The sequence below is a fragment of the Oryzias latipes genome, chromosome 6 (genome assembly GCF_002234675.1).
Source record: "Oryzias latipes chromosome 6, ASM223467v1".
NCBI classification, from domain to species: domain Eukaryota; kingdom Metazoa; phylum Chordata; class Actinopteri; order Beloniformes; family Adrianichthyidae; genus Oryzias; species Oryzias latipes.
The window spans coordinates 15,439,656-15,462,130 of record NC_019864.2 but is presented as its reverse complement, the minus strand read 5'-3'; the positions used below and the strand labels follow the sequence as shown (position 1 = coordinate 15,462,130).

General features: G+C 42.9%; 3 protein-coding genes across 4 annotated transcripts in view; 2 read left to right on the top strand and 1 right to left on the bottom strand.

Moving 5' to 3' along the window:
• Positions 1-4,460, top strand: part of ano3 (anoctamin 3) — a 35,233-nt gene extending 30,773 nt beyond the window's left edge. For both annotated transcript variants that reach the window (XM_023955736.1, XM_023955735.1), the window contains exon 25: positions 171-4,460. In XM_023955736.1, the coding sequence (XP_023811504.1) occupies positions 171-353 (183 nt within the window). In that variant the 3' untranslated portion in view covers positions 354-4,460. The remainder of the gene's footprint in view (positions 1-170) is intronic.
• Positions 4,461-15,127: 10,667 nt separating this feature from the next.
• Positions 15,128-16,681, top strand: LOC101174344 (fin bud initiation factor-like). The gene has a single exon (XM_004069578.4). It carries the CDS (start codon positions 15,373-15,375, stop codon positions 16,069-16,071), a length of 699 nt encoding a protein of 232 aa, XP_004069626.1. The 5' UTR covers positions 15,128-15,372; the 3' UTR covers positions 16,072-16,681.
• A 2,820-nt stretch (positions 16,682-19,501) lies between these two features.
• LOC101174099 (transmembrane protein 178B) lies at positions 19,502-22,133 on the bottom strand. The gene is made up of 4 exons (XM_004069577.4): positions 21,372-22,133; positions 20,875-20,988; positions 20,653-20,790; positions 19,502-20,533 (listed from the first exon to the last, which is right to left on the bottom strand). Exons 1-4 carry the CDS (start codon positions 21,766-21,768, stop codon positions 20,286-20,288), a joined length of 897 nt encoding a protein of 298 aa, XP_004069625.1. The 5' UTR covers positions 21,769-22,133; the 3' UTR covers positions 19,502-20,285.
• Between the last annotated feature and the right edge of the window lie 342 nt (positions 22,134-22,475).

Here is a 22,475-nt window from a genome sequence, read left to right as displayed (position 1 = left end):
TCAATCTGCTGTAATATTTTTAGCCTTTGACTTTTTTTCAATTATAACTCTTAAACTCTTGGGGAATTTTGTATAATTCTTAAATACAACTTTTACCAAAAGCTAGAACTTAAAAATGAGATTTTCATGTTTTTTTAAGAGATAAAAGCTCTCCTGTTTTCCTCTTTCAGCACCTGGTGTTTGGAATCAAGTCATTTATTGCATACCTCATTCCTGACATGCCCAAGGATCTCTGTGATCGCATGAGAAGGGAGAAGTACCTGATGCAGGAGATGATGTATGAAGCAGAACTTGAACATCTCCAAAAGGAGAGGAAGAAGAACGGGAGGCAATATCACCACGAGTGGCCTTAGCTTTGTCCTCATGTGTCCTCTACCAGCCGCTTATGGATCAGCTCGCATTATTGCTTATTTTGTGTTTCTCAGCTTTGAGAGTCTAGCTTGTCGATTCTCTGCACCAAAGACAACCTCTTGAGATCCTCTCCCCCACTGGTCTGGCTTCAGTCCGAGCTCTGACTCAGAGTTCTCCCCGGCCATCTGTCCCACGTCCTAGTTTCTGCTCCACCCTCCCCGGTATCTCACCTGGCTGCGTCCACCAAGATGCTCTCAGCTTTGTGCTGTGTCATAGCTTCAGCTGGAAAATATTTGCAATTTGTAATGTTTACTATGCAGATCAAGGGCTGCAGATCACCGCTCACTTTTATCCCCCACCCCACCCTTGCACTTTGTGTGGCAGCTAGCACTTTGTTTTAATTCTGCAGCGTTTCAGCCCACAGCATGGACACATTTCCTGCCTGACAGCATCAGCAGAGCTGTTGTCACAGAAACTGTGGCACTAGACTTTTTTTTTTGTTTTTGTTTCTGGTAACAATAAAACTGACCCTATTCTTATAGAGTTACTATATATTGCTGTCGAAGCATGCTGATTGATGTCTGCAGGTGTTTCATTAGCACAGAAAAAAAAAACTACTTCCACCTCATCAACCATGGAGGATGTTGACATCCATCCAGTGCTTTTGAATAAGAGTTTGCATGGTAATGCTGTTTTGTACCTTTTAAAAGACAAAGTCTTGATGCCGAGTTTACGTGTGTGTGTGTGGGGGGGTGCGTGTGTGTACTCAGTGTGAGCTGTGTGTTATCTCTGCTTCTGCTGGGTTCGACCGTCTTGAGGAAATGTAAGCTTTAGTGAAATATGATTGTGCCTACAGTCTAACAATGTGATTGCACACCACAGTTGTGTCACCAACATCAAATCTGCCCTGTGTTGTGCAGCACGTGATTTCAATGCAAGAAATGTTTTTCTCTGGTCTTACTTACATCTGATCTGCTGCAAACTCCCCGAACTCTTTTGTAAGGGTTTCTTTTGGATGTGGGTCACACCACGATCTCTACGAAAGTCTGTGGTTTCAGTAATACGACTCTTGCCATGAACCATGTGAACACTCATCCAGCAACAGTCACAGATCCGCTCTTTCTTTCTGCTTCTCTGTTTTATATTTGCTGCTGGAAGCTCCAAAGTGTGGTTGAAACAGGGGACATATTGGAAACTCTTGTGGCTTGGATGTTTCAAATGTGCAAATACCTCCATCCACTGTCCCTCACTATACAAAAATGTATGCTTCTGTTTTAGTTTTTTATCAAACACTCAATCAAGAACAGCCCCCTCTGCCCGCTCCGATGGAAAGTGTTATCGTCAGGTTTTGTTGGATTCATATTTAACTGTGAACGTCTTTGTTAAAAGTCAGTCCTAATGAATGTGCAAAGTGAAATTAGGGAAGCTGGAGTTATGACTGACATTCATGTTTGAGACTAAATCCAAGTCAGGATAGTTTTTAAGTCCCACTCTGATCATCTTCTGATCTATTTTCAAAATGTTCTCAGTAGTCTTTTAATTATCATTATGTTGTTTTTAACTTAAAAAAAAACTGTTGTTTTCTAGGACATTGTTTTTGCAGAGCAGCAGTAGTTCTTTAGAAATTAACCTCTGAGTTGTGGGCGGTACCACTGGCAAGCCTACCCCCTTCCCATTATCCATCTGTTTACACTCTCTCCCAGGAGCTTACAGCCCCTTCTAACCCCAATCTAACAAAAAAATGGCAAGCAATATTGGAGCTATCCACATGTACAGTTTTGAGCCAAATTCCAACTTAGATGAGGAAAACGAAGACGTTCATGGATCTATTTGTCTGCGAGAGGATGCATCAGAATGAAGCGGAACAGGGAGCTGATGGCTTGCCATAGTAACTTGTACGTCACACTTGCAAGCTTTTTTCCAATGGCATTTTTCCATCTGCTCCTGATTTCCAACAATTTGAGTAAAGGAATACTCAGTAATGCAATTTTAAGATCAATTTTTATTATACATGTTCTCCATTTACAGAAAAACGCCACATGAGATTGAAAACACCAAAAACACAATTTTCATCAGAGTGGGTCTTTAACACTGGAAACAATCAACACCAATGAGAGGCTTTTGTGTTTGGTTTATAGCTGCTGCCCTAAAAACACAACAAAACAACGTTTGATTGAAATATAGATAAATGTAAACAAAATGTTGAAAAATGACATTACAATGAATGCACAATGTTTACCGTATTTGGATGTGTGTTTTCTGCTTTAAACTGATTTTTTTTCTACTTGTGTTACATGTAAATGTCAAAGTAACACCCACATTTCTCAGGTGTCCTTGGAAGGTTTAAAAATAATCAACTTTTTATCATATTTTCTAAGAGGCTAAAAATGATCCTGCTTATTTTAGATAGACACTTTTGCACTGTTGTGCTTTTGCATGACTTATAGTTACACCCACACAAAAAAAAGCATGGTTGACACGTTATGTAGTTTTTTGAATCAATGCAGTTACCATATTAGAGATCAGAAACTCCTGCTGTAAACACATGCTGCACGCTGTAAGCTGCAGGTTGTCAAACGCCTCTTTGTGCTCGTTTTCAGTTTATCGACTCATCATCTGTTTCAACAGGGGCAGGCAATTTCATCCCTTGTTATGTGAACAATGAAAACCTATGCATGCTGTTATCCTGGAGTGCTTTTTCATTTTGAACAGATGCAGCTGTTAATGTATTGGTACATTTGTACTGTAGAGTATGCATGTCCTAACACCTGCTTTTGACTAAAATAACTTTTGTAAAGTTGTTAACATCATCTCAAAACATATCACACATGGCTAATTTTTTCCTGTAATGTTTAGATTTGAAAGTGGGCTTATGGTGGGTTGATTGATCAAGCAGTATACTTTATACTGTTGAAATACTTTCTTTAAAGCTTCACAAGAAAGCATTCGTTTGGTACGTTTGTTCACAAGTCCAAACGTGGCAATGCACATCCAGCTTTTACCTGACATGTTAAGATTAACAAATATCAGCCATTTTATGTTGCAAAGTCCAGCCCTGTTTTGTTATATATCAAAACCCTGTAAGTTGAGTAATATGGAAAACTTGTCGGCACACCACGTTATTAATATGTTTTTATGGAGAAAAGCCTTTAAAAATAGTCAGACGTTTTTGCTTTTTCAGTTTTCTAAAAGTCTTTTCTGTCCCTCACATTTAAAATGGTTTATGTATGTAATTATTTACCTTTTGAATGAATTCAGAGAAAATTGAAACTGTCCTATTCGGCAAAAACAGTGCTCTGACCAACTTAAATTTGACTTAAAAAGTGGACATAAATATAAAAAGCCGGTGTGATTCAATCATTTAAAAAAAACAACTTCAAGACATTCTTTAGAAAACCTGAAAAATGATTATTAAAGAATGCTTTAAGAGATTACAATAAGGTTTGATTTTTCTGCGAGTAACTTCTTGAACTTTTTAGAGCAAAAATGTTTTTTTTATATTGCCTGTCATGAGGCTGTATTACCTCAGCAGATTAACCTCATCCCTCCTGGAATTTGATCCATAAACTTCTGTTAAAAAGATATTTTACCAATAAGAGCTGAGATCTTTAACCTAACTCAAAAGACTTTTTGTGAGGAATGAATGATTAAAGGACTTTGGGTGTCTAAGCTGATCCATTTTTCTCATTATTTCTTGATTTGATCTTCATTAGTACCATCATCGTACTAATACTAAGGCAGCACAGTAGTGGGATCAAGTTTTTGTGCTTTCTGGCAATAGTGCATAGGATTGACACTACTATTGATAATGACCTTGTGCATATCAGAGAGTATAGCTGTCTGGGGGGGGGGGGGGGGGTAGTTTTCAGTTGTATGTCATGCTAACTAATAGGATTGTAGGCAACCTTAATGTGGGAGCACAGTGGCTTCAGCACATACATTTAACTGAATATTAAGATATCAGTCATGACATAAACTATCAATTGCATTGTTTACTTAAATCCTGTTTACATGTTTAAACACTGAAATGTATGCATATATAGTAACTGAATTTATTTGGATATCCCTCTTTTCTGTAATAAATCATGGATTGTATCTTTTAAAGTAAATGGCTTTTTGGATTATTATTTCTGTACGTATGGACAGTTTTTAAAAATCGTTTTTCAAATGAAAGCATGCAGAAGGCCACCCTTGTGCAGACACTGTTTATTTTTACTAACTTGTTATTATAAACCACAGGCCTTTTTTGCTAAATGGTGCTCATGAAAGATACTGTTAAGCAGATCAGGTATCTATAACGAGCCCACTATTTGACATCGCAATACTTTCCGAGCACAATATTGAAGTTTATCCGACAGTCCTGCCCAGCTGCTTTTCCATGCATGTCGCCTCAGCAAAACACCAGTCTTCATTTTTTACAAGATCTTAATATTCCAGAAGAAACGAGCAATATTGTGGCTTACTTTCAGTTCTGATGACAGATATTTCGTGTTTTAACAGTTTCCTTTGTAAAGTCGCCCACGCTGAGATCTTTGTCCGACTACCAGATGTTACGTAACAGACGAGCTACAAGGATTTCATTGTTGAATCAGAGGAAGGACGGATGACACATTCTTATCTTGAAATGTTACAGCTCTGTGTGAGGCAAAACATTGATGTACTGTAGATGGAGCATAATGGAAATCCAGGCAATTAATTCTGTATGAACACAGCAGTGTGCTATTATTTGATTTATTTTTTGTTCACGCTACATTTTGTTCAGTTTGCCTCATGTAGGAAAAGTATGTCTGGAGAAATGATTTTGAAAAAAATCAAAGAAATTTGCTTTCTACATAAAGAAAGAAACCAAACACAAATCTGTGTTCCAGCTGAGGCTCACATCAGGCTCCCGTTAGTGGGTTTTTTCTGCAGGGCAGCAGTACAGTAAAGCCTTTGTGTCACTCTTCCACTAAAACAACAGGAGCATTGCTCACTTTCTGAGCACAGCAGTTTTACGCATCAGACCGAATTTCAACCACAGCCTCGAATATCAGTAAATTCAACCGCCTCTTCCATCTCCGTGAATGCAACAGACGTAATGATGCTGTCTGGATTTATGGTGAAGATCATTTGTGGGCCTTCGGAGGTTGTAAATCCAACCGGTGTGTAAACAGGACAGGCAGCAGAGAATGACCACTAGAGGACAATGGAGTCATAAAAATTATGCACATTAAGAGAGAACTCACAACAAGGACACACTAATAACACAAGCAGAGGGACGGATTTGTAGTTGTTCTCTGGATTTGCACAATTTTCCTCAAGATGTTCTGATGGACTGGCAGCCTCACAAATATTTCAGCTTGCACTTTTTACTAAATCTTGGGGGTAAGTTATGTACTAACACATGCTAAATTACAGCCGTCACTACAATGGTGCAATCACAAACCCATAAATGTACTACGTGTAAAATCTGATGGCATTCTTACCACCCCTATTATTATAATTTAGAGAATTTTCTGTGGATGCAAGAAATGCACATTTGAATCCAAACATGTGAATGTTTTTCTGCACACATACAAGAAATGAGGCTTTGAGCAGAGCTGCTGCTGAAGACAGATGAGGTGACCTGAGAAAATCTCCCACACTCAGAAGCAGCTCTCTTGAACTGCTATAGATAGTTTGATTGATGACGGAACTGACACTAAAGGGAAAAAGAAACCAGCTGTCCTGCAGCAGCAGAATTCTAATGAGCAGAATCAGTGTGCTTACTATCTAAGGGGAAAATATTTAGGATTGTTTTTTTTGGTTTTTTTTCATGAAACATTTTTGTTTATTTAAATATATGCTGGGGTAATAAAAAATGTAAGGGTGTGTATGAATAAATATATGCCACTTGGAGAAGAATTTCTTTATCTTTATACTTTTCCAGCTAAATATGTGGGTTAAAAAAAGATTTATTCCAGTTCACTTATTAGGTGTCTGTGTCATGATTTCAAGGCAGGGCGAACCCAGATGCTGGAACCCAGAAAGAGGTCCGGGACGTGGCAGGTAAGAAGGGTTTATTATTTTCTTTGAGGCTGGCAAAGAGGGTTGGTGAGAGGTGATCCAGATGGATAGTCTGTGGCACGGCTGGAGGTGCGGACGCGGCAGTTCTCTGATCCTTCCTGACAGCAGGCTGGAGACTGTGCTGACGTCACTCTTGGACAGGATTCCTGGGACAAGGAAACAAGATTAAGTGCTAGAACTAGAAATTCAACCAGATGTACTAGAGCTAGACGAGACCAGGCTAGTCACCATAATGGGCAACGATCTGGCGCTGATTATTGGCGTTGGGTCTCCTTTTAAGCAGCAGAGGTTGATGAGTTGAGTAACGGCAGCTGGAGAATAATCAGGAGCAGAGTGGAGCCAAGCTGGAGGGGGAGGAGTCTGACAGAGGCACCATGACAGTACCCCCCCCTCAACGACCGCCTCCAGGCGGTCCCGGACGCCGATCCGGGTGGGCACGATAGAAGTCAGAGATCAGGGAAGGGTCCAGGATGAGGGAACGGGAGACCCAAGAGCGTTCCTCCGGACCGTAACCCTCCCAATCCACCAGAAACTGGTGGCCACGACCCCGGCGTCGGACGTCCAGAATGCGGCTGACCGTATAGGCAGGCGCACCATCAATGAGCCGGGCGGGCGGTGGGGACGCGGAAGGCGGGCAAAGCGTGCTGTCCTGAACAGGCTTGAGCTGAGACACATGGAACGTAGGGTGAATCTTGAGAGCCGCAGGTAATCGTAGCCGGACACAGGAGGGACTGATGACCTTCTCGATGGTGTAGGGACCAATAAAACGAGGAGCAAGCTTCCGAGAGGTGGCATGAATGGGTATGTTCCGTGAGGACAACCAGACCCTCTGACCTGGCTGGTAGGTAGGGCCCACCACCCTGCGACGATTGGCTGTCCGGCAGTTGCTCTCCTTGGTGCGGAGGAGAGCAGCCCTGGTTAGATGCCAGATGTCTTGGCATCTCTTGAGGTGGTCCTGAACCGAGGGCACTGCCAAGTCTAGTTCATGAGAGGGAAACAGCGGTGGTGGGTACCCGAGGGCCGCCTCAAACGGAGACAGACCTGTGGCGGAGGAAGGGTGAGTATTATGCGCATATTCAGCCCAAACTAAGTACCTTGACCAGTCCGTAGAATTACGGTCAACGAGGCAGCGCAGGGAGGCCTCGAGCTCCTGATTGACACGCTCAGCCTGCCCGTTAGATTGGGGATGGTATCCGGAAGTAAGGCTGATGGTGGCGCCCAAGGCTGTGCAGAAGGCCTTCCAGACCTGAGACACGAACTGGGGTCCGCGGTCTGAGACGATGTCCAATGGCAGCCCGTGATGGCGAAACACGTTGTGAACCAGAGCGTCAGCAGTTTCTGTGGCTGTAGGCAACTGAGGGAGGGGAATGAAATGCACGAACTTGGAGAAACGATCAATGACAGTCAAGATTACAGTGTTACCCTGAGAGACGGGAAGGCCAGTGACAAAGTCGACAGCTATGTGGGACCAAGGACGGCTGGGAGTGGACAGTGGATGGAGCAAACCGGATGGAGGACGGTTGGAAGTTTTTGAGCGGGCGCAGGTCGGACAGGCAGCCACGTACTCTTTGACGTCCTTGGCCATGGAAGGCCAGTAGAAGCGTCGACGGAGAAGATGTAGTGTTCTGGCTACACCACCATGACAGGCGATGCGAGACGCATGAGCCCAGGTAATAGTGTCGGACCTTAAAGATCGAGGCACATACAAGGTACCAGGAGGAGGATCAGGATGGTCGGTATCCTCACCTTGAGCCTGAATGACTTTAGTCTCGATGTCCCAGGTGAGTGCCCCAATTATGTATGTGGAGGGGATGATGTTGGTAGCGGAGTCGGGATCGTCGGAGGAGCTGTATTTGCGGGAAAGGGCGTCTGGTTTTATGTTGCGACTGCCTGGTCTGTAGGTAATGGAAAAATTAAAACGGTCAAAAAACAAACACCAGCGGGCTTGACGAGAGTTTAATCTTTTAGCAGTACGGAGGTATGCCAGATTCTTGTGATCCGTCCAGACTATAAATGGTTGTGCCGCTCCCTCCAGCCAGTGCCGCCACTCCTCCAAAGCAAGTTTGATAGCGAGTAGTTCTCGGTTTCCCACGTCGTAATTTCTTTCTGTGGGGGTGAGTTTCTTAGAATAAAAAGCACAGGGTTTGAGCTTCCCGGTTTTCTCCTCCCGCTGGGACAGGACCGCCCCAACCCCAGTGTCCGAAGCGTCGACCTCTACCACAAACTGCCTGGTAGGATCAGGTTGTATTAGAATGGGAGCAGACACAAAAAGTTTCTTGAGGGTGTCAAAAGCATGCTGGGCCATGGTGTTCCATTGAAAAGATCTGGTGGTAGATGTGAGCTGGGTGAGTGGAGCGGCGATACTACTATAATTCCTAATGAAACGACGGTAAAAGTTTGCGAATCCGAGAAATTGCTGTAGTTTTCTGCGTGTGGTGGGGGGTTCCCACTGGGAAACTGCTTCAATCTTAGCTGGATCTGGACGGATACCGCCTGCCTCGAAAATATACCCTAAAAATGGAATGACGGATGAGTGGAACTGGCATTTCTCGGCCTTGACGAATAGCTGATTCTCTAAGAGCCTTTGCAGAACCTGACGAACATGAGCTGGGTGTTGACTGGGGTCTTTGGAGTAGATGAGAATGTCATCGAGATAGACAAACACGAAACGGTTGATAAAGTCGCGGAGAACGTCATTGACAAGACGCTGAAAAACTGCGGGGGCGTTAGTAAGGCCGAAGGGCATGACAAGATACTCAAAATGACCCAGGGGAGTACTAAACGCGGTTTTCCATTCGTCCCCCTCCTTAATCCGGACCAGATGATAAGCGTTACGCAAGTCAAGTTTGGAAAAGATGCGGGCCTCCTGGATGGAGTCGAAAACGGAACTAATGAGAGGGAGAGAGTACTTGTCTTTGATGGTTATTTGATTAAGTTCACGATAGTCGATACAGGGCCTGAGAGATTTGTCTTTTTTCTGTACGAAAAAAAACCCGGCACCGACGGGGGAAGATGAGGGACGAATGTGACCAGAGGTGAGGGCCTCCTGTATGTAACTTTCCATGGCGGCCTTTTCGGGCCCGGAAAGATTAAATAGTCGACCCTTAGGAAGGGGGGCGCCTTCCAGTAAGTTGATGGTACAGTCATACGGCCTGTGGGGGGGAAGCGAACTGGCTTTGGATTTGCTAAAGACAGTGCGTAAATCGTGGTAACATTCAGGGACGTTAGAAAGATCAATCTGCTCAGAAGTAATCACCGGGGTGACGTCCACTGAAGGAATGGCAGAGAGCATACAGTTAGCGAGGCAGAATTTGCTCCAATCAGTAAGCCGGTGATTACTCCAATCAAACTGAGGATTATGACGTTGTAACCACGAAAACCCCAATACGACTGGGTTCTGAGGGGAGTGGGTAACAAAAAACTGGATGGACTCACGATGGTTGCCGGAGGTGACGAGAAGTACGGGTTTGGTACGGTGAGTGATGATAGACAGATGCTGACCACCCAAACCAGCGGTTTTGACCGGGACTTGAAGTTCTTCTGTGGGCAGAGACAGCCGAGAAACAAGGCTTTGGTCTATGAGACTCTGTTCAGCTCCAGAGTCAATGAGGGCCTGGGACTCAACAATCTTGGATGCATGACATAACTTGACAGGAACATAGAGGAAGTGCTTGGAAACAGGGGATCTATCACCCGCCCGCGGCCTGTCGTCTAGCGGGGGGCTGCGAAGTTTAAACGTGCTGCACACTTATTGATAAGATGTCCAGTTTTACCGCAATAGAAGCACGCACCTTCAGCTCGACGTCTCTGCCGCTCCTCGGAAGAGAGCTTGGAGTGCCCGATCTGCATGGGTTCCTCAGGAGGACTGCTGGAATGTTCAGACGTGTGAGCAGGTGAAGAGTGCGGCGCATTACCTTGGGCTGAACGCACGGGACTTTTGCGGGGATTTGAAGTCCGTTCATGACGTCTCTCTTTTAGGCGGGTGTCTGAGCGCAGGGCAGCGGTGACCAGATCCTCAAACGAGTGCGTCTCCGGTTGCGTACATAGATGGTCCTTTATGTCATCATTCAGGGATTGATAGAACACTCCTCGTAACGCGGGATCGGTCCATCCTGCCTCCACTGCCAGGATCCTGAAATCTATGACATGGTCGCTGACGGACCGGTTACGTTGTTTCAGGGTTAGCAGCTTACGTGTGGCCTCTTCCTGCTTTTTGGGATGATCAAAAACCAGCTGAAACTCCCGTATGAAATGTTCAAAAGAGAGGTGAGAAGTAGGGTTGACTGCTAAGAACGCCTGAGCCCACTGTAAGGCTTTGTTGCGAAGAGAATTAACAACCAAGGTTATTTTGCTAAGGTCGGACTGATAATAACTAGGAGCTTGTTGGAATAACAAACGACACTGGAGTAGGAAGCCACCACATGCCTCTACGTTGCCGAAGAATGGCTCAGGTTGCAACCGGAAGTTTTCCGGACTTGGAGAGGAAACGGAAGTGACGGCGTTACTAGGAGCCGGAAGTGTAGCCGTAGCAGCGGGGCTAGCTACCCGACCAGATAAATCCATTAAAGTCTGCGTTAAACTATCCAGGCGCTGAAACAGTTCCTGCTGGGCGGACGCAACTTGAGAGAGGGCGTCGGCTTGACGCCCTAACGCGATACCTTGCTGGCTGACCGCGTAGCGGAGTCCCTCCGGGTCAGCTGGGTCCGGGGTTTGGCCAGATCGTTCTGTCATGATTTCAAGGCAGGGCGAACCCAGATGCTGGAACCCAGAAAGAGGTCCGGGACGTGGCAGGTAAGAAGGGTTTATTATTTTCTTTGAGGCTGGCAAAGAGGGTTGGTGAGAGGTGATCCAGATGGATAGTCTGTGGCACGGCTGGAGGTGCGGACGCGGCAGTTCTCTGATCCTTCCTGACAGCAGGCTGGAGACTGTGCTGACGTCACTCTTGGACAGGATTCCTGGGACAAGGAAACAAGATTAAGTGCTAGAACTAGAAATTCAACCAGATGTACTAGAGCTAGACGAGACCAGGCTAGTCACCATAATGGGCAACGATCTGGCGCTGATTATTGGCGTTGGGTCTCCTTTTAAGCAGCAGAGGTTGATGAGTTGAGTAACGGCAGCTGGAGAATAATCAGGAGCAGAGTGGAGCCAAGCTGGAGGGGGAGGAGTCTGACAGAGGCACCATGACAGTCTGTGCTCTTTTCACACGTCAACTTTTGCAGAGTATTGGGTTTGTTACTAAGAAGGCTTTTTTTTTAACAGAAAATAAAAGTAAATGTTGCTGCTGTTTTTCATCCCCACGCGCAGTTCTGAAAAATATTTCTCCCAAAAGACTCCAGTGTTTAATGCCTCATCTGGTGCCTTAGCTAGAGAGACAGAGACTCCCTGATTACATACTTGACCTGTGACCTTTTCGCGGAGTGGAAAAAGCTGCACCAAAAACTCCCTTGCAGATCATGTCGACTGCTTCCCCATTTTCCTTGTTACTTCCCTAAAAAACATACATATGTTCATCACTACATCTTTAAGCCTCTTTAATGTTGCATGTTGCCTCTGTTGTATCATTTGTATCTTTGTTGCTATAATTTTAAATGTGTTTTGTGCCATTTTTATTGCTCCTGTTTTTTACCCTCTTTGTTGGGATCAAAAAGCAGATTTGTCAGATCCGCTGATGCAGGTTTTTGATAGAGATTACAGTCCAGAGTGAGCAAACCAAGGAAAAGAAATGTAACAACAAAGACGTGTCTACATCTGATTTTGTCTAGAGATGATTAACAAACACAAAGCAGCTTCTTGTATGACTTGCATGGATGGAAATCGCAGTAACGGTTGCAAATTATGGCGGAAAAGAGCTTCCAGGTTGAGGTTGAAGTTGAATGTTAGCTTTCATCAGAGCAGCTCCACATAATTAGTCTGTTTGAGGTATCATGAGAAAAAAGAATCCAGGGTACAGTTTGGAATATTTATACATGACCTTAAGGTCCTGTGATTGTTGAGGCTCTTCTCTGTGAACAGCTGGTGAGAGTGTGGGCTATGAAAATATGATCAGCTGTGAGTCATGTTTGTTTGGAAGGCAAAGCTGTAAAAATGAAGAAGGAAAAACATACTTCTGAAAGGTTTTAGTGGCCTGAATACATGGTAGGACAGACAACTTATGTACAGATGATGAAATGAATAGCAGAAAATAATAAGAATTTAAGTGCCATGTTAAATATAATATTTTGAATAACTTTGTTTAAAGTGAAAGACAGAAACATCTTTGGTCACAAAGTAGCAAGTCACTTTACGTGTCAAATTTTCTGTGTTAAAAGGTAACAAATCCTGGTGAGTGTGGTATTCCTCAAATGAAAAAAGATACTGCATGTGGTATTTTGACTTAAGCATGAAGTCATTAAAATTCACTGAGAGTGTGAGCTAGTTCCATGTCTCGGCAGCCTCCCCCTCAGCCTGCAGGCCGTTGACTTCCAGCTCATTTTGATCGGCCCTGTGAAGAAAGCCATTTCCATCTGAAAGGCATCTCTCCAACACAAACATGGCAGAAACGTTGAGATCAACAAGAACATCCCTTGCAGCTCCACTAAGTTGTATTTGTTGCTAACATCAGGCGGTTTCACCCTGCAGTGCCTTGTTCTGCCCGGCCAGCGTGCTCTATTAGTGTTTATGCTGACAAACACTATTTATTCAGGTGTGTTTTTTCAAGACAGAGCAGAGAGAGTCTGAATGTAGAATGGCCTTCAGCTATCAGTGCTTGTGTTATTCATTCAACACTATTCAGAGGTGTAACAACAATGAACATTACTTTTCCGAGATGGATTTTAAAAGCGAGTTGGTAGGAAAACAAATTTGCTGACTTTCTGGTTTTCTGCAGTACATCTACAATTCTGTTTTTAACGCTTACTAATATCCCATGACAAAGTTTCCTTTAGCTTTGTTACTAAAAACCCCAAAGACCCCAGAAATAAAACTTTTGTATGGGTATCAGTCCTACAAGTATGCAAGTGCTAAACAAAGTTTTATGTGTTTACATGACCACCATCCAGCAGAAAGAACCGCACATCAAGGCTCACACCCCTCAGAAATAAATCATCTGTAAAAAATATTTTTAGACATGTTTATTATGTGGAGGGAAATACTTTTCCGGACTGGGATAATAAACATTTCATGTTAACAATATATCAAACAAGATGGCTGTGTGTGAACTTTTCACCACTGTCTGCAGTTTTTTCGCAACCCTGCAGAGCCCTTTTAGTATTTTCCTAATTGTTTTTGCTTCGTTGCCTGCAGATTTGCTGTTTAAGTTCAACTGCTGTACAATGCTTGCTCAGCATCAAACAGCAGACAGATGCACTTAACTTCCAAAGTGCATAAGATTACTGAGGAACTGATGGAGCCAAAGAAAATATTGAGTAGCAACTCCTTTTTCTTATTTTTAAGGTGCTTTGGTTTAGCTTCTTTATATTAAGAATATTTCTGCTTAGATTTTATAATTGTTTTCTTGAAGTTACATTAAAAATGTTGAAATGTGCTTGGTTTCCTTGTTTTTTCTTTGTTATCCTTCTCTGGAATGCAGACGTTTCACTGACAAAGCCTATAAGCCCTGGTTTCATCCCGCTGCTCTGATTTGCTTCTTGATCTCAGCAGAGGTCAGTAACAGGTCAGCAGCTCTTGTGGATAGAATATTGTCTCTCATTTTTCTTAATTTAAATATTCCTTTAGGTTTAATAAAAATGCTTTTTTCCAAATTATATATATTTTATATATTTCTGTTCTTTCCCTTACCCATCTGTGTTGGATGATTACAAAAACATGACTGTGTGTCTGCAGCTCCAGACAGTGTATGGTCTATGAATTGATGGATTAAAAAGAGAACATGGTCTGTCCTGTGTCACTCCAGGTCTTCTTCTGATTGCTCCCATGACGACAGCTCGAGACCACCCTTTGGGGAAGTGCAACAGTTTAGAACCAGCAAACTCATGGCATTACTTTATATCAGTCTTCATAACCAGGTTTTAATTAGCTTCCCTTTGAATTGAATTTAAAATTTTGTATTTTTATGCATTTTTAGTGTGACATAAATAAACTTTAATTTAAATGAATGTTTTTCAACTTTTCACCAAGCTTTTCAAAGCATCAAGTTGCTGCGTCAAGTATCAATAAACAAATTAAAAAAAGAAAACACTGATAAAGAGCAAATTTTTAGGCAAACACTTCATTCTATTGGACATAGAACAGATACACACAACCACCAACAAGGAAAATAAATGTTTTTTAGATCTACATTCCATCAGATGAGTTTTGTCCAGACTTGTCCATCACTGAAACAATTTTACAGGCTCGCTTTCAGAGCTGGAGAACATAAACACTGTCTGATGGGCCTCTAAACTCACTTTTAAAGCTTGATGGCATGTAAGAAATAGCAAAAACAGCCCCAAAACTTGTTTCTTACAACAACACCAAATACTCCAGGACACCTTCATATCAGTCCTGATGGTCAGAATTTTTTCCTGCTGCCACATTTCAATATAGTATTAGAATGACTTTATCCTTGTTTAACCTTCCAGCAATGTTTCCAACAAAAATGAACCCCAGGCTCAAACAGCAGCACATTAAATACTGACTTTTTTTTAGGGCTGAACTCAAAATGCTCATGTGAGCAACACACTAAAAAGTATGCCAAAAAAAAGGAGACAAACATATTTCCATATGAACAGCAAAAAAAAAAAAAATACACTACATAACTGATTATTAGCCAAATAAGTAAGATTAGACATGGGAACCACTTTTACACAAACAGGTAGAGTTGGAAATGTGGTTCTAGTAAAGTATTTTTGCATAAATTGTGATCTCAGAAACAACTTATGCACAAATATAAATGATTTGAATAAAACACAGCATCTTGAGTTTACATCAGCAGGGGCCACGGGGCCCCTAATCTGTGCCTTTTAGGTGACGTAGGGCTCTGTAACCTGAGTCAGAATGAAAACTCCACGCTGTATCCGGCGGTCAGTCCAGATCAGATGCAGCTCACCAAAGAGGGTGAGGGGGTGCATGATGGTTCCCATTCTACTGCTGCTCATCACACTCATGCCGTTTGGCTCAGCGGTGTACACCGGGCCCCTGCAGCCGGAGATCTCCAACGGCACGTTCCATCACTTCTTTGTCCCGGACGGAGATTATGAAGAGACGGTGGATCCGGAGCAGTGCCAGATGTTGTTTAAATTCTCAGACGTTTATCCGTGCGGGCACGCGGAGGAGGGGAGCGACGCCGCGGTGCGGGACGACTTCGTCATCAGCAAACTGCAGGCGGAGGACGCGGCGCGGCTGCTGGAGAGCATCGGGCGCACCGTGGCGCACGACCTGGACGGAGAGGACAGCTACGGGAAGTTCCTCCAGCGGGAGATCTCCCAGATCAGCGAGGCCTTCTCCAGCGTGGACAAGTCTCTGCTAGAGCTGGAGGTGAAGTTCAAGCAGAGCCAGGAGACGGAGCTGAGAGAGGAGCAGCAGTTGAACGGATACGTGGTGCAACAAGTGAGCGACATCAGAGGCGCGCTGAGAGAAACCACCGACATCTCCCTGGGACTCCGAGACAGACACGAGCTGCTGTCCCTCATCATCCGCAGCCATGGAACCAGGCTGAGCCGCCTGAAGACAGAGTTCCTAACTGTGGACTCCTAGAAGGATGTGCCAGAGGACCCTCCAGCTCATTAGAAACTGGAATGTTCATAAATATCTAAGTTTATATTATTATTTTTAAATATTTTGATCTTTGCTGGCTCCCAAACCTTGGAGCTGACTGAAGGGAACTCCGGCAAACTATCAGCACCGCCTTCCAAGTCAGAGGGTTAAAAGCAATATAAGCATAAATTATGTCTTCAAACAGGTCTGCTCCAAAAGACTAAAAAAAAATAACCAAAAAGGGATTGATTTTTTAATGTTTTTAAGTGTTTTTTTTTTGGCTGGCGTCCAGAAAACATTCATTCTGTATGTTGTGATTACGCTGTTAACAGCTCACCAAATAAATATGCTTCACAAATTTTCCCTTTTCTGTCAAACGGATGAAACATTATCGTTCCAAATGCATTTGTTCCCACAGGTCATGTAGAGTTGGCCCTCAGCTGAGACATGTGGGCATCTGCAGCATGTCTCTCTACCTTCTACTGCCATCTGGAAGACATCTGTTTGTTCAAAGGCAGCCACTGTCACCATTATCTTTATCTGTCACAGCCTGCAAAGCTGGATCTGATTGACTCATTATTGCAGCATAAACACCTTGCTTTGTTCTTTATCCAAGTGTTTCTTGTCTGCCTTTTAGTTATAGGCCAACCCTTTATGAACAAAAAATGTTTTCATTTGCTCTGCCCTGAAGCGTTGTTTCTCAATGCCTACCCAAGTTTTCTCAGTTTATGTCCAAAAAAAGAAAAAGAAAAAACACAAAGTAGCAGCAACACACGCTTGTTTTTTTCTTAAGAGAGATAAAGTGTTTGCAAATTTGAGGGAGCCAGATGGGTTTCTACGGGCACAACTGGGTGTGATTTCCTCTGTCTGGTTTTCCTCACAGTCCAGCTTCCCCTGGAGGACCCCCCACCCTTTTAAAGCAGCTCTCTGTAGCTCATAGGACAGACCAGGCACGTCAAAAAACCCAACGCTGCAGGAGCTCTGTGTGCAAGGAAACCCTATATGTCTGTGCTGCTCTTACTTTCCAGGGGCACTGCACAGGGCTCACAAGATTTAATTAAAAGATCTGCTGAAAGTTTCCGCAGTGAAAGTAAAAGCTGAGCGGGTCGCACGGTTCCTCACTCCTCCACTCATTTTTTTCCCCAATATCTATTCAGAAATCAGAAATATGTTGATTTTTATGCTGATTATTCACATCTGGCTCCAGAATCCTGAGCACTAACCACACATTTGCGAAGTCTGTTCTCCTCATTTTGAGGGTAAACAATAAAAGGTCAGGAATGTAGGTTAACGTTGACTTGAGGCTGCTCTGACCCTCAGAACAGAGTTAAAAGTCCCCAAACAGCACGTCTGTAGGGTTACTGTTAGAGAGAAGGAGGCTGCATAATTATAAATGTGCATTGGTGGAGTAAATTATTCAAATTCCAACAAGCCCTCATACACTTTTCTAAAAGTATTCTATTAAAAACACAGGAAATTTTGATGACAACCATTCTTGTAAATACTTTTTGATGGATAAAATGAAATATGGTCGCAAAAATCTGTCTTTTGATGAATATCTGGAGACGTCATGAAAATTTTTTTTTTAAAAGCAGACAGACAAAATGTTGAGGCTGAGTGAGCAATAAGAATTTATGAATCAATTAATACATTCTGCTTTTATTATTTCTTTATTATTGATTAATTAAAAAGTCTGCTTCAAGAGGTCAGTCAGAATATTTGAAGTATCCATTGTTTTTCATGTAAGCCAGGTACTGTAACTAAGCTAACTTTGGCCAATTTTAAGATTTTTGCCTCTGAGACCACAAATTCAGCTTTAACTAGAAACCAATAATAAACAAAGCAGCGTCCCTTCAAGAAAAGTATATATGATTTAATATCTCCATTAAGTTTTGAACCAAGTCCTAAAAAGGTGTCCTGACATACATTGTCACTTTAAATGGTATATACTTATATAGTGCTTTTCTACCTACAAGGCCCAAAGTGCTTTACAGTCACCGACCAATTCACCCAGTCACACACATATATTCACACACTGGTGGTGGCTCTGCTGCCGAACACTGGTGCCAACCTGCCACCAGAGGCAAGGTTGGGTTAAGTGTCTTGCCTAAGGACACTTTGACACATGGGTGTGCAAGGCGGGAATCGAACCTGCAATGTTACAATGATTGGTCGACTGCCTTATACTGCTGCACCATGGCTGCCCACTTTAGGAGGATATGTGCTTGAAACTTTTAGATAAAAAATCCAGTATTTTACATCTCTATTTTATTTTGACACATTATTGTTTCCAAAATGAGTGTAAACAAGAATTTCCTTTTTGTTCAAGTCATTTGAAATTACATTTCAATATCTGAAAATACTGGTTTGTTTGCCTGATTCTCGGATTTTTGGCGTTTTTAGTAATTTACCGTAGTTCTTTTGTTTGCTAGTTTCTTTCTTACAAATACTTGAGTAAATATTTGGATAACAAATTTTTTGTCTATCTGAGTATTGAGTATTTTTGATCCTTTGCCCACAATTTAAAGAAGAACACAACAAAATAGAACTGAGAACAGCAGCAAATGTTGGTCATTTCTGTTGGATTTTTTTTCTAAAAAAGATCTAAAATGTTTGAAGTTTTACTTGTTTGATATGTTGATATGCTTCATATTTTACCACCCTGATAAAAAATGATTTAACACTGAGGGATTCTACTGGCAATGCATCATATACAAATGATCTTAGTAAGTGTTTTTGGTTGTATTTGCAGCAGTAGTCTACTGTTATCACTTCATGGTGAGCGTTATTATGCACACTGTGCCTACCAGGCGTGACATTTAGCCACCTTTCAGCTCAAATTCTGACTAAGTCTGTGCAGTAGTTAAACTATCTGTGATATTAATTGACATTTTAATAAAGTGAACTGACATACTAATTAGTATGAAGCAATTTTTCTCATTCAACACATAACTCAAGTATGACCAGATGGTACTATACCACTAGACTTCAATTTCTTGCATAAAAACATATATATACACACGTGACAACATGAGACTTTCATTCATTGTGCTCAAAGAAATAATTTATTTTTTTCATTTATACGTAAATCATTAAAGTGAAAACTTTTCAAGTTGTCTAAAAATGTGCTGCCCAATTTAATTTAGTGTACTGGAATTGTTTTTCTAAATCAAGAACTGAGGATACAGCAGACATGTTATAAATTAAACTCTGCCAGAAAATTAGTGTGTCCATCAAGTAAATTCTTTGATTGCTTTTCTTTGTATTTCAATTCCTGTAATTTTTTTTCCCGATGACAAGAAAAGAAAGGGAAAAAACTTTATTGAATCCGCTTCGTCTATGTTTTATTATGTACAAATGCTGAGGATTTCAGATTTGTGTTGTTGTTCTGCTTTTCGTGTGTTTAAAATGAGACTTTTTTGCATTTCGATTGACTGCAGAAGTACATCAGTTATTTATTTTTTTAAGTATTTAAATTTGATACATTTCTGTTTGTTTCTGGCCACTGATGTTTGCCCTCTTAAGAGCTTAGACATGGTTGCATAAAACATGCCTGCAGACCGCTCTCTTTGAAGTAGCACGTCTTCAGCCCGTTTTAGATGGCTGTAAAAATCCGGACTCCACAAAACGTTGAATGTCTGTGAGCGTCTCACTTGTAAAAACTTCAGTTGCATGGCTGTTTTATTCTTCATACACATGTTGATGGGATTCTCAAGAACAAGAAAACATTTTTTCAAGTACATTTTGGTTCTCAATGCTCATATTTAGACACAATGCATGTGCATACATAGAACTCAAAAATTACATTTACATACTTTGCTTTAAATAATGATACACAGTTGCCCTTTGAAAGGTGATGATACACATCCATATTTTCTATCTTCAGTAAAGTTTATTTCAAAGTTGTGCTATTTATCCGCTGTTTGTGTTTTTTTTCTTCCTGAACCAGCCAATTCTACAGGAAGAAATTGTTGTGTCCTCCTTCTGGATCTCAAGCAATGACACTCTGTTCATTCTTAAAGATGCACAAAGCACCAAAGGGACCAAAATTAAGTCAAATAATCCCCCATGTTCATGTGAGTGGGAGCTGTCCTGTGCTTTCTCCGCGTGTGAAAGTAGGCGTTTTCACGTCCAAGACCCTGGAATAAAATGTCTCCAGAACAGGGCCCATCACTGTTTCAGGATGAGGCAAGGCGTCTGGTTAATGTGTCCTATCACACACAGCCGTTCTCCTGCCTTGGTTTGTGCACTATGGGTGTCTGGGGAGGGTATAGGGAAGGAGCCAATGTGCACAGGAAGCCGGCCAGCAATGTCAGGCCCAGTCCGCCCCACGCACAAAACATGGACCAGCCATACCCATGACTGATGTCCTCTGGTATTCCAAACATGTAGCGAGGATTGCGGGACAATTCAAAGTTGATCCTGGCCACACATGTGCAGAGGGAGATGATGCAGCAGGTCCCTAATGGAGTGCAAGGGGAAAAAACACACAGGTCAGGCCTGAGCAACCCAATTTCATCTCCTCCATACTGCCCCTCTGTGGAGACTCAGAGCAACCGTCTTTACTAAAGTGTCACCTACCTCCCATGAGGAAGAGGAGTCCAGCCACATACTGCATCAGATCATGCTCTTGACAGCAGCCCAACACGCCTATAATCCACCCAAACAGGATGATGGATACCGCCATGCCAATGAAGCTGGCAGTCATCCGCTGGAGGTCTGCAAAGATCACAGCACCAACACGGATTTGTGGCCACATTTATTTCATTTATCAGGGGGAAAAAAAACATGTTGGGAACTCACGGAGCGCGTGCCACTCATCCTGCCTGATGGTGTTGATCAGATTGATTGGCAGATGTCTGGGGAGCGCTGATGATGAGTAGTAGTATTTTATTGGTGTGCAGCGCGGAACCAATCCTGTGGATGTAAACAAGAGGATGTCTGGTATCAGCACAGGGATGAGAAGGATACCACAGAACTGTCCCCACCCCCTCCACACAAAAAAACACCCACCCATCCATCCACCCACACCTTTGTAGACTACAGACATCTCGATGTTTCTGTTTCCACAGCCTGGCCTTTTGTGCAGTGGAAAACACGCACACATAACATGCACACGCACAGCACGTCGATTGCGTTGTAACTGTACTCCGTTGTGCTGGGTGCAGGCCTTCGGGGCTTGTGCGCAGCATCAGCACCTTGGATAGCGCATTTGTACACAAAGTATCCATCAACACAGAACACGCAAACATGCACGTGCACAAAAAATAATAATAAGGAATAAACACGGCGAGCAAAACCTTTGAAAATCAAGTCCTCCGTCTCCAGGTCGAAGCCCTCTCGGTGGCACTTTCTCCACAGTCCCGTGATGGTGGAGTTGAAATGCCGACTGCAGAGCGACTCCATGGCCGGGGCAGGAGGCAAGAAGTGCCTCTTTGCCCGCAGCAGCATCTCCCCTCGGACCCCGGAGCCCTTCCTGTCGACGTGCTCCTCCTTCGGCAGCATGCGAAGGGGCAGGTTAGAGATGTAAATGTAGCCCGGGTCGTTCCTTTTGTTGGAATAATTCTTGCAACGCTCCCGGTGCCGCCTGGCGTCCGTCTCGTACCAGTTGTCGGTGCTGATCGCCACGGCGATCAAGCCCAACGCGAAAAAAGCCAAAAACAGACCTGCCACGGTTAAAGTCCTCATAGCGGCCATGTTCCATGCGTATTTCTCGCCTCGGCGCCCGGATAAATAAATCCACAGGACAGCGGGACTCCACTCCTGGTTGTTGCTGTCAGTGTCGGTGGGGAAGAAATTCAACAATACGTGGAAATCTGACAAGCGAGCGCATCCGCAAAGCCTTCATTTTTTCTCATATGTCTGCCATCTCTAAAGAAAAAATACATTTTGGAACAATGATCAGTTGTGGCTTCACTGAGCTATTTTGGTTGTCTCCTTTATGCATCTGTGAGCCTGCAGCCCAAATCCTGCTCACTTCTCCATTTCTTTCCAGCAGATGGAGACAGAGCATATGTTGGAAAGCACTGACTGCACCGAGTTTGCCCAGTAAGTAGGAAAAAAGTATCCACCCTCAATCTTTAAATGGACCATCCTTTGAACCAAAACAGCTGTTGTGAAACAGCCATCATATAGACCATGAAAAGCTCAGCGGCCTTCACTCTTCACTGTTTATATAATCGAGAAGAACCATCATACAGCACTGGCACATTTCCATTTTGGCAGAGATTTAAAAAAAAAACAGACTTGTCTAGTTTACTGCACAGTTTAAAAGAGAAATTTAAAAATCTTACTTTTCAAACACCTCAGATTTTATAGCAACAAATGGGCAGCTGGTTGAACAATAGAAAACATCAAATCCTGATATAATGAATGCTCACTTTATAGTTTAGCAACTGCTATGT